Here is a 13,041-nt window from a genome sequence, read left to right as displayed (position 1 = left end):
GGTTGATTCCTTGCTCCTGCTTGATCAGGGGAATGTTGATGCTATTCTTCTAAACATGACTACATGTTAAAGCAGGAGCAAGGAGTCAAGCTTCCCTGGTGTAACATCTTTGGAAATCTAAATATTAAAATTATTTTAAAATAATGTGAACATCTATTTTGATACTAAAAGTATAACAATATTTGTAACAGATTTTTCCGAAGAGTTAACACAAGTGGCATAGTAAAACAGATATTCTTCAAATTTTGAAGAGTACTTAATATTCTACCTGTCTACAAATTCAGTTATCAAATGTCTTCACAAAAATTATCTTTACTATCTTCTAAGGTTTTAAACTTGAAACTTTTTTTTTTAGAGACAAGGTCTTGCTGTGCCACTCAGGAGAGAGTATAGTGGCATGATCATAGCTCATTGCAGCTTGACCTCCTGGGCTCAAATGATCTTCCCACCTCAGCCTCTTGCCCAGCTAGGACTACAGGTGCACACCACCATATCTGGTTATTTTCTTAAAATATTTTTGTTGAGACGAAGTCTCATAACATTGCCCAGGCTGGTTTCAAACTCCAGGGTTCAAATGATCCTCCCACTTTAGCCTCCCAAACTGTTGGGATTACAGGTATGAGCCACCATACCCAAACTGAAATTATTTTTAACAAGAAAGTATTTCATCATGCTTAGCGACTAATTTTCTACTTCTTCCCTATTGGATAAAGCAAGGCTCTAAAACTCTTTTGCAAATCTATATAAACATAAAAATCTTAACTACAGCTGAACAAATACCCAACATTATAAAGATGTAATTCCAATCTTATTTAATTAAGATTTTGAAAGTAACTTATTATTTTGCTATCTTTTTTTTTTTTTTTTTTTTTTTTTGAGTCTCGGCTCTGTCACCAGGCTGGAGTACAGTGGCACAATCTTGGCTCACTGCAACCTCTGCCTCCTGGGTTCAAGCGATTCTCCTGCCTCAGCCTCCCAAGTAGCTGGGACTACAGATGCCCAGCTAAATTTTGTATTTTTAATAGAGATAGGGTTTCACTATGTTGGCCAGGATGTTCTCGATCTCTTGACCTCGTGATCCGCCTGCCTAGGTCTGCCAAAGTGCTGGGATTACAGGCATGAGCCATGACACCCAGCCTATTTTGCTATCTTATGGGAACAGAAATTAATGTGATAATAGTATGTACGCCTTAAACTTTCTAAAGGGAAGAGCTGACATTTAGACTCCTGACATTGACAGTAGACAAGCAAACAATGATTATAACATCAAAGCTCACACCTGTAATCCCAACATTTTGGGAGGCGAAGGTGGGAAGACTACTTGAGACCAGGAGTTCAAGACCAGCCTAGGCAACATAGCAAGATGTCCATCTCTACAAAAATTTAAAAATTAGCTAAGCATAGTGGCATGCATCTGTAGTTCCAGAGACTTGGTAGGTTCAGGTGGGAGGATCACTGGCACCCAGGAGATTGGGGCTGCTGTGAGCCATGATCATGCCACTGTACTCCAGCCTGATAACAGAGCGAGACTTTCTCTCTAAAAAAAAGACAAAAGAAAAAAAAATTTCTATATTAAATAGGATTCTTTCCTTTTAATAAGGCGACATGGTATGCTTGATATTTTAATTTCCTGTCTTACTCTATAATCAAATAACATTTTAAGCACATTTTCCAGATCAGTGTTTTTCAAACTATCTTGAAAGTGATCTATAATAAAAAATATATTTTACATCATTACTCCATACACAAAAAAATTAATTAGGATAGATACACTTTTCCCAAGTATGCTGCATTTTGGTATTTTGTATTCTATTCAATCCCATTTCATTTTCTTTAAAATGCTGGTTGCATTGATTTCATGATCAAATGCTGGGTCCTGAAGGTTGAAAAACACTCTTCTAGACTACTGTATGATCACCTAATATTCTAAATGTGTATGGCATTTCCTATCATAATTTTCTCCAAATAGATTTTTATGTATTTCTCCAATTCAAAATACATACCTCAGTAGATCTTTACTCTGGGATCCAGGTGACTGCCTGGGTAATTTAGGTGATGATTCTTCCAACAAACAATCTGTAATCCCCACATTATTAGAGTTGGGTAATACATGTTTTTTGGCTTTTTGGAACTCTCCTACAGATTTAAATTTCCATGTTAGCATAACAGAGATATAGGTAAAAACTTTTAAATAATATACATTTGAATAAAAACTTTATTCAAAATTACAAAAAATTACCTGAATTGTAGATAATACTCCTACATTCCAAACACTCCCAATTTTGCTCCCATGACCGTAGTGAGGAGCAGGCTAAATGTGTGCCACTGGAACCACAACACTGACAGCGCTTTATTTCCCATTTGCTGAGGACATAAAGAAAAGCAGATACTTACATTTTGTTTATTCTAGTTTCAACCACTAGCAATGTCCACAGGGCCTGCCTTCTTACACACACACACACACGCACACACCCACCCAATCAATTTTCTAAAGGAAGAAAAAGATTATCTGCTTCTCTAAATATCTCTAATGTAAAAACCAAAACTAACTTATCACACTCATATGCACATACACAAAGAATATAAACATCAGACAAAATACAATTAAGACGGAGAAAATAAATTTTCCTTTCTACTTAGAGATGACTATGCTTACAGGGAGATTGCTGTGTCAGTGTGTCTGATATGGAAGAAACATTCAGTAAATTTCAAGGTGAGGAATATTTCCTAAAATAAGCTTGCTCAAACACCTCAGGTATTGTGCAGTTCAACAGAATCCAGACCTCCTACCTGGCTCATATTTATATTCTCTGTCATCTGTTCCCAGCTCCATGTTTCCCCACTGTGTTATGTGATGTATGCCATCACATATTCATATTCATATTTTCTCCATGACTATGTGTGTGGGCTATAGTGTGGGGCTCCAGCCTTTTTGTTGGGTATGACTACACCTTCTCTGTTTAGAAACAGATTTAGCTCCCTGCGTGTATGAAAGTGTGAGTGGCAAGAGAGGTAACTAGACATCATCCCTACCCCAGAGGTGGGGGCATATCATCCCTCTGTGTGGGTGTGCATATGTTAGCGTGTGTCTTCTATATGTGAGAGTCTCTGCCCAGTGACAACAATAAGGAGGAAGAAACAGCTAACCTAAGTGCTTATTATGCTCCAAGTCCAGTTCTTGCTGTGTTCATATGAAAAGTTTAATCCTCACAATTGTAGAAGGTAGATAGAACCACTGTTCCTTCCATTTTAAAGAGGAAATCAAGGCACAGAGGGGTCAATAACTTGTCCACTCAAGTTCACATTAGCCAAGTCTCAGATTGAGGTTTCCACTTCAGTTTATCTAGCTTCAGACATGCTCTTAAGCACTAACCACGCTGCCTTTCACTAAAACTGCCTTCCTCTCACTAGGATGAGAGGGTGTGAGATTACAAAGCAGTCATTCAGACAGACAATATCTTTGTCCTAGAAAGAAAAGTTGTAACTACTGATTGAGAGACCAATGGTATACAAGAAATACATATAGGCAAAGAACAGCCTAAAATAAATTTGAAAAATATCAGTATTATGAATGTATTACTTCTTAAAATCCTATATACATTATGTCATCTATGCCTCAGCAAAACTCTTGAGGGAAGTATTATTGGTGTTAATGAATGAATAATCAGGGTTACTAGATAAGTAACACAGGCAAGAAAACAGTTACTTGACACCTTCAATGAGATCTCTGCCTTCTAAGAATTTTTGGTTTAATAGCATTAAATTTAACGCCAACTATACTGTAACAAGCACAATGAAGGGAACCCCTAGCCCAGAGTAGGGAATCAGGAATGAGGACAGCTGCTTACAGGAAACTTTCCAGAGCAGGCTAGACCTTAGCCGAATCTTCACAATTATGTAGTAGCTGACTCAACCTTGTTTCATGAAACAAGGCTCCCAATATTCTGCTCTATACACTGAGCTTACTATGTTAAGTAAGATTACATAACAGTGATAACAATTTATTGAAATTTCCTATATAAATTTTGTAAACTGGATTTGTTACTTCTTATCCTACATCTTAAAAAATGAAGGTATTCTTGGTTCCTACTATGCAACACAGTACATTGTACCTAAAATGCACAAAATTACTGTTAAATAAAAGAGCCACTGACATTATGAAAGAGTAATCAATAAATTTCAAATGCCAAACGCTTTTTATAGTGGTCCAAAAGAAACAGTGCTAGATGAATCTAGTTAAATTACCCTCTAGAACAGTGCTGTCCAATAGAAATACAACGTAAACCATATATGTAATTTAAAATTTTCCAGTAGCCACATTAAAAAATATAAAAAAGTTAAATAATATATTTTTATTTCCAAAATATTATCATTTTGTTCAATATATAATCTACATAAAAATTATTAACAACAAATTTTAAGTTATTTGGTCATATAAGTTCTTTAAGTCATAATAAAATGACTATGGGCTGAAATGTGTCTCCCTGCACTTCGTGTGTTGAAGTAAATCTTAAGTCCTAGTACCTCAGAAGGTGACTATACATGGAGATAAGGCCTTTTAAGAGGTAATTATGGCCGGGTGTGGTGGCTCATGCCTGTTATCCCAGCACTTTGGGAGGCCAAGGCGGGCAGATCATGAGGTCAGGCGTTTGAGACCAGGCTGACCAACATGGTGAAACCCCATCTCTACTAAAAAAAATACAAAAATTAGCCAGGCAAGGTGGTATGCACCTGTAATCCCAACTACTTGGGAGGCTGAGGTAGGAAAACCACTTGAACCCGGGAGGCGGAGCTTGCAGTAAGCCGAGATCGTGCCACTGCGTTCCAGTCTGGGCAAGAGGGCAAGACTCCATCTCAAAACAAACAAACAAAAAAAAGAGGTAATTACAGTAAAATAAAGTCAGATGGGTGGGCCCTAAACCAATATGACTGGTGTCCTTATAAAAATAAAAGAGATTAGGACATAGACAACACACTGACAGAGGGACAACTCGTGTAGACACAGCTAGAACAGAGCCATCTGCAAGCCAAGGACAGAGGCCTCAGAAAAAACCAAACCTGTCAATATCTTGATCTTAAACTTCCAGCCTCTAAAATTATGAGAAAATAAATTTCTTTTAAGCCCCCTAGTCTGTGGTATTTTGTTAATGGCAGTCCTAGTGAACTAAGTCTTTACAGCACCTTGCAGTTTGGAAAAGGGAAATTTCAAGTGCTCAATAGCCACACGTGGCTATTGGCCACCAGATAGAACAGTGTGGCTCTAGAAAATAGAGTCTCGTGATAATACAACAGAGAAATAGGTTACAACTATACTAACCACAAAAATTTCTCTGTAAACAGACGTAAATGTGCATTAGAAAATATCCCTCATCTCAGTTTAAACTTCTAACATCCTAAGAGCAAAACTACGTTTCACTAACTATAAAACCTACTTTGTCAGCAGAAGGTTTAAACAAGGAACCACTAAGAACAACTGAACTTTCAGAAATACCTATCAGGTGCATTATAGTCTCGCCCTTCTTTGCAACGACATCTTCGAACATCACAACGCTCATGGTGCTGCAGAAGCTCTTGATAAGCGTTTTCCTCTAATTCCCAGGAAGCATCTCTATGAAAGAAACAAGATATAAAATATGCTTTGACCTATAAATAATGTTACATAAGAGGATCAGGAATGAATCTAAAAATAAAACTTTTTTTTTTTGAGATGGAGTCTTGCTCTTTTGCCCAGGCTGGAGTACAGTGGTACAATCTCAGGTCAAGAGCAATTCTCCTCTGCCTCCTGGGTTCAAGCAATTCTCCCTGCCTCAGCCTCCCAAGTAGCTGGGATTACAGGGGCCCGCCACCATGCCCAGCTAGTTTTTGTATTTTTTAGTAGAGATGGGGTTTCGCCATGTTGGCCAGGCTGGTCTTGAACTCCTGACCTTGGGTGATCTGCTCGCCTCGGCCTCCCAAAGTGAGGGGAGGGATTACAGGCGTGAGCCACCGCGCCTGGCCTAAAATAAAAACTTTTATATACTTAGGAGAATAATAAAACTTGTCCTTTTAAGGATTCTCTTTAAGATATAAATCCATTAGTGTTATTTTATCATACAGTTAATTAGTCTCAATGAATTTTCACGATAAATGAAAAGTTGGCCGGGCGCGGTGGCTCAAGCCTGTAATCCCAGCACTTTGGGAGGCCGAGACGGGCGGATCACGAGGTCAGGAGATCGAGACCATCCTGGCTAACACGGTGAAACCCCATCTCTACTAAAAAATACAAAAAACTAGCCAGGCGTGGTGGCGGCGCCTGTAGTCCCAGCTACTCGGGAGGCTGAGGCAGGAGAATGGCGTAAACCCGGGAGGCGGAGCTTGCAGTGAGCTGAGATCCGGCCACTGCACTCCAGCCTGGGCGACAGAGCCAGACTCCGTCTCCAAAAAAAAAAAAAGAAAAGTTAACAATAAATTTTTTACAACACATTTTTCCAAATATTTCACTTCCGATTTTTAAGTTCACTATCATTATTTCTGGATTCTTCATGCTTAAGTATTAAGAAAATTCTTACATATTTTAAATCACATCTCTAGATTCTCTCAATTTATACATATCATTTTGAAGTCTCTTATAATTGTGTACAAAGTCAATGAATTACAATTAGACATAGCTGAGCTACTTATAAAGAGATTATAAATCAATGAATGAGACATTTATGACACAGTCCTTGCTTTCCAAGAACTGGCCATCTGGGGGAGGAGGTTTTGCATTTCACCATTTGAAATGGCTACCTGTCCATGCTCACTGAATCAGACATAGGTGATCATTTCCATTGCTATTAAATCCTACATTTAAAATATCTCTTTTTATCATAAGGCTAAATGTTACTCACTTTTCAGGAATATGAATTCCCATTCTCAACATCTCTTTCTGAAAGATGTCACTATTATTGCATATTGTACACCTAAAGAAAAACACTCCCGCATTTATTGCTTGAACCTACAGTGGAAAATAGAAAGTCTACTGTTAATGATTTAAGTCTGTTATCAGGTGATGTATTATGTAACAGAACATGTGCTACTTTTAACAATATATTATGAAAACATTTTCTATGCCAGTGGGTTCTCAAACTTTGTCCTTATAAACTAAGTTATCCCACTGCTAAAATCTAGAATTCTTTTTTCCCCCAATGGTTAAAAAAAAGCTAATTAATACTTAGCTTTACGTCACCCATATATTTTTTCAATCTTATTGTGTAATGTCATTTTACTTGTTGTGTAATGTTACTAAATATTGTGTTGTCCTCTAAAATGTGAGAAAAAAAATGAAACTCCTGAGTTACTTCATCTAGAAATGGCGTTTAAATGTGACATAAAAATCATCACTGGTTCTGTTTTTAACTCAATCTCTAAGAGAGCTTTCTTCCCAAAACGAGAGAAGTATAGAAAAACCTATCCTCATTGCTATAGCAAATATAGATACAGAAGCACCAGACAGAGGGTACTCAGAAGGAAACAGGAAACTGTAAGCCTACTGGAAAGAGTAGCCAGTCCCCAGTAAAAACTAGTAGCATGCATTTAATTAACAGATAGTTAACTCCTGCTTTATAGATGCCGAACACCATGCCTCTAGAAGGAACCAACCCTTTTGACACTTGGATTTAGAATTCTGGCCTCCAGAATGGTGAGAGAATAAACTTGTTTTAAGCAGCCAATTTGCTATGGCAGCCCTAGGAAATGAATATACTACCAGTGCCACTAACTGAAATGTAACAGTGGTATATAAATGGAAAAATTATTAAATGAATCAGTCACTAGCAAAATACAGAACAGTACCTAAAACACTTTGGAACCCTTAAGATTGCAATTAAAATGCTCACTGATTGAGGGATTACAGAGTTACTGCTGACCCCTTTGAGCACCACCTAGGTCACTGGAGAATACTTGGCCAATATGAAACTCTCCCAATGAACTGACAACAAGGAATTCTAGTTTGAGTTCACAAATGGGACTCTTCTTTTCAAGGGTTCACAATATACATAGAGAGGATTCAGGTGTTTTAAGAAAATAAGGACAGGTTGAATATCCCTAATCCAAAAATCTAAAATGCTTCAAAATTGGAAACTTTTTGGTATTATGTACCAAAAATACAACAAGACAGATTCAACTTCAAGGAATTCTAGTGAGTAGGTATACAGGTATAAAACTACAATATTGTGTAAAAGTATGCGTGCATTTTAAGTATACACATGAAAGAAACAGGAAGGAGTATCTAAGTCTACACTGATAAATACGTCAGAGGGTTAGTAAAGTACAAGCTAAGTTTAGAAAAAGGAATAGAGGTTTGCCAGGAAAATAGGACAAAAGACATTCCAAGGATGGGGAATAATACATATGAAGTTTCCCCAGCAAGAGAGAGAATGTGCAATTAGGAAAGTACAATTAATAATATATTTAAGGATTACATTCTTGCCAAACTGAACTAAGTAGAGGCTAGGTAGGTAAGTTAAAGCCAGCAGTGTGAAGAATAAATTAATAGGCAATAAGGCCCCAGAGAAAGACCAACTAGTGGTCTACCAAAAACAGTGTCTGAAATTAAAGCAGTGAGAGTAGAATTACAATAAAAAGGATACACAGAATATACTAAGTAGGCTTGATTACACTTGGAAAATGATTTATGGATGGTGAAGAGAGAAGCTAATAAAGAGGATTCCAGGTTCAGACAATTAGCAAGTGACATACACACACACACCCACCCATATATGGAAGGGAAACAACAGGTTATTGAAATCTCTGAATCTAAAGGATATTTGAGCAATTGCAGACAGATGCCAAGATCTTTAACTAAATATGGTATACGATAAAAGGGAAGTATCTGGTAGAGAGGGGAAAAAACAGGATAAGACACATGGAAGATACCAACAAGACTAGAGCAACGATGGGAAAATCCAAGCTGAACAGTGATAATTCTCTAGACATGAGAGTGGAAAGTTTTTACCAATTTCTTTGATATCAATCTCTAGTCTCTTCTCCCAAAATCCCAATGTATAGCATTTGTAGTGGTTAGAAATAATAACATTTGTTTAACCACATACAGCTATCTAGATTGGATAAGACTCCATGTGCTATTTCAATTAAGAACAATACCAGAGTACAAAAGTTATTGGAACTCCTTTAGAGAGAGTGACTCCAGAATTAGCCCCATCCTTAGTATGCTCTAATCAAGTATAGTAATAATTGCTTAGTGATATTAATTGTAGACAGGTGTCCATGTGGCTGTGATCTTCAGTTATATTTGCATAAAGTAGACCTAGTCTTTTTTGTTAGTAATATTATTTCTACATTTTTAACGACAAAATTAAAACTCGGTATTTTCAGAATGTTCACAAAAGGCCTTAACGATATTAGGTCAAGTTTGAGAACCTTTCTTTGCTTAATTATTAACATATAAATGAGAAAAATCTTATGAAAAATAACATACTGCTACAAAATTAACAAGACGACACATTTGGCAGCAATTATATTCATCCAAATACAAACCCTTAATTAAAACAAATTACTTTTTAAAGATTCTCATATAATATGAATAGGTAAGGATAACACTTCACAATGTTGTTTATTAACTGCACTCTCTAGGATCCTTTTATAAACACCTCTTTGCAAGTATTAAACGAATTTCTAATATTTCCCCAACAAAACAGGCTTCATCTTGCATTTTTTTTTTCTTTAAAGATAGAATCTTGCTCTGTCGCCCGGACTGGAGTGCAGTGGTGCTATCTCGGCACACTGCAACCTCTAACTCCTGGGTTCAAGCGATTCTCCCGCCTCAGCCTCCCGAGTAAATGGGATCACTGGTGTGCACCACCAAACCCAGCTAATTTTTTTTGTATTTTTAGTAGAGATAGGGTTTCACCATGTTGGCCATGCTGGTCTCGAACTCCTGACCTCAGGTGATTCGCCCTCCTCGGCCTCTCAGAATGCTGGGATTACAGGCTTGAGCCACTGTGCCAGGCCTTCATCCTGCACTTTTAACTGAATAGTCCTAAGTATAAAAGTTCAAGGTGCATACCACAAAAAAAAAAAAAGATATCAAACTTTACTACTTTTAGTACTGTTAGTATTTTTAAGATTTTATTGAAATAAGAGAATTTACATCTTTTTTTGTTTTTGAGACAGAGTCTCCTTCTGTGGCCCAGGCTGGAGTGCAATGGCGCAAACTTGGCTCACTGCAAGCTCCACCTCCCAGGTTCATGCCATTCCCCTGCCTCAGCCTCCCTAGTAGCTGGAGCCCCCCACCACGCTCAGCTAATTTTTTTTTGTTGTTGTTGTATTTTTAGTACAGACGGGGTTTCACCGTGTTAGGCAGGATGGTCTTGATCTCCTGACCTCGTGATCCACCCACCTCGGGCTTCCAAAGTGCTGGGATTACAGGTGTGAGCCACCATGCCCAGTCTACATCTTTTAACTGTTAAAAATATGTCTGTGGACAATTAGTAATAATAATCTTTCATTTTACTAAATAATAATAAAATTTAAGAAACAGTAGTAAACTTAAGCTTATCAGCTGGCACTTTCACATGTACATATTACATATTTGATGTTACTAATAACTGGAATCTTTTTAAAGTTTTCAAGTATTTTCAGAATCAAAAAATATTAAATTGTCTAATGTTGTGTGTTTTATCATATTCTATTTACTTGAAAAGTAGTAATAAGGTTTGATACATAAGATGACTCTCAAAGAACCAATATTTTTAATTAATTGACAGTAATTAACTCCCTGTTAAGAAGTTATGGTAAAGTGTTTACCAAAGAGAAGAAAAGCTGACTAATGTTTAAATATCTTAACTTGCTATCAAGCTTCTTATCATTTCAAATATCCTGGTTTTCCAGCTTAAATATGTAAATGAAACTTAGGAATTAAAATCTAGTTTATTCATTGTGAAATCAAACAGAATCCTTGGGTTAAAAACAACAAAATTCTGTAAGTATAAATATACACTAAAAAGTTTCATCTAAAGTATTTTTTGAATCTTAATTGCATACCTAAATAGGGTGAATTTTGTATATAAAATGTGCTTCTAATTAAGTGCTTTAAAGTTGTTTTAAAACAAGTGATAAGAGCTAATACACACGTCAATTCTTTCTAATTTAAAATTTAAATCAGCAAGCCATAATTTTATATCAATCAGAGAAAGCTTACAAAACATGTATCTTACCTGTAAACAGTCTCTATGAAACCAAGCGTTCTTACAACAAGGACTTCGTAATATGTTATAACTTGGAATAGGCTCAATAAATTCCAAGCAAATGGTGCAAGGTAAGGACTCTCTATAATTATTAGATGTAATTATTTGAACAGGTCGATGGTTCCAACAAAATGACCTAAAAATGCAAATTATTAAAAAAAAAAAATTTCATGAACTGAAAGCAAAACTTGGAAAACACTGTAATTTACATATATAAAATAAAATTCATTCGTCTCCATCTCATAATTCACCCACAACAGACTGAAGACTTAAAAATTAAGTCTCACAATCTATGACCAAGGAGAGAGCTGAACCTTCAAAATCTGAACTTTTCTGTAGTGAGACTTACTTATACAGAATTTCAGAAACTAATTATTATGTTGAGAATCCTATGTAATATTGCCAGCAACGCAGTATACACATTATTGTACTCAACTACTGGGTACATACTGTTATGCTCAAAATCGTATAAAATTAAAGGAGGCAGGAACTTATGCCTAAAAAATAGTTTAGTCATATAACACATAAAATGCAATTAATAACCTATTCCCAATTCACTTTATCTCCATTTGTGTTTTCTAAACTGTAGTTTTCTTACATGGTAACAATCCATTAAATAGGTCAAAAATCCAAATACTAAAAGAAATAGAATACTTATGATACCAAATGTCAAAATTTACAAAATCTTGATGTTTGAAGTTGTACTCAGGAAGTAAATATTTTCAGGATATCCTAGGGCATAATATTTATTTTGTGGACTCAATCAAATTTACATGCCTTTGATTTACTCAGTGAGAAATGCATACAGCCCTGTGAAGAGTAAGTCGACAATAATTCTAAAGAGTGACACAGAAATCTAGAATTATGTAAAGGTGGAGATTTTCACTGAATTATGGATAAATTAACAAGTTCATGTTATATCCAAAAGCTGAAATTTGAAGATGAATACTAATCATTAGGTCCATCCTAGACATGGTAATTCTCAATACTTGGCGCACAGGAGTGACCCCATAAGGGTGGGTACGAGGGTAATATATAATGTTATATCTAAACTCTGATGCTCTAAACAGAAAATGTATACTAGTATTGTATCATTGGGATATGTATTTTCCACTATTCTTTAACATTGAACTTTCATATTTAGCAGATAAATAACTCACGCAAAATTGCCAGTAAACTGGAAAATACATTCTCTCTGAAGTCCACATGGGAAATGATAACTTCGTTTACATCGAGGTGCAACACATCCAATTGAAGCACCATTTTTCTTGCAAACACAGCATTTCTAGAAGAATATGTGAAAACAGCGGTCACAACATAAAAAATCTGAGTACTATAATATGATCAAGACATAAATAAATACTCCTTGTGGGGAATCTGAAAATTATTTCTTCAAGTAACAGCTGTGATAATGGTATGTTAAATAAATTTCCTGAAAAAACTGTTTTACCCAGAAACAATCTAAAGACAACAAAGATTCACTCCTATAACAATTTCGATAAAGAAAACATCTCTTGCCTAACATGTGGATAAGACAGAGAAGTCCCTTTTCCTTCCTACTAAAATATTTTAAATTGAAGGGTTTACAAACATAAAAGCTATATACATAAACATCTCATTGAAATCTCAAGAGAAAGCACATAAATTAGGCAATACTCATCAAGAATAGGAAAATATTATAAACCAATTTGTAAAAAAATGGCTAAGATCACTCTATTCTGAACAAATGAAAAAGTGTTAAGACACCTATAGCGGATTTAGAGTGGTCTCCAAAAAGTTATGCTCAGGTCCTGACTCCCAGTAACTGTGAATGTGA

General features: G+C 36.0%; 1 protein-coding gene across 2 annotated transcripts in view; it reads right to left on the bottom strand.

The window, feature by feature from the left end:
* G2E3 (G2/M-phase specific E3 ubiquitin protein ligase) overlaps positions 1–13,041 on the bottom strand; it is a 59,263-nt gene that overhangs the window by 15,741 nt on the left and 30,481 nt on the right. For both annotated transcript variants that reach the window (XM_073010870.1, XM_073010871.1), the window contains 6 exons: positions 12,386–12,510; positions 11,196–11,361; positions 6,870–6,976; positions 5,492–5,608; positions 2,240–2,364; positions 2,004–2,136 (listed from right to left, as the gene is read on the bottom strand). In XM_073010870.1, the coding sequence (XP_072866971.1) occupies positions 2,004–2,136; positions 2,240–2,364; positions 5,492–5,608; positions 6,870–6,976; positions 11,196–11,361; positions 12,386–12,510 (773 nt within the window). The remainder of the gene's footprint in view (positions 1–2,003; positions 2,137–2,239; positions 2,365–5,491; positions 5,609–6,869; positions 6,977–11,195; positions 11,362–12,385; positions 12,511–13,041) is intronic.

The sequence above is a fragment of the Chlorocebus sabaeus genome, chromosome 24, assembly GCF_047675955.1.
Source record: "Chlorocebus sabaeus isolate Y175 chromosome 24, mChlSab1.0.hap1, whole genome shotgun sequence".
Lineage (NCBI taxonomy): Eukaryota > Metazoa > Chordata > Mammalia > Primates > Cercopithecidae > Chlorocebus > Chlorocebus sabaeus.
This window is presented reverse-complemented; position numbering and strand designations above follow the sequence as displayed.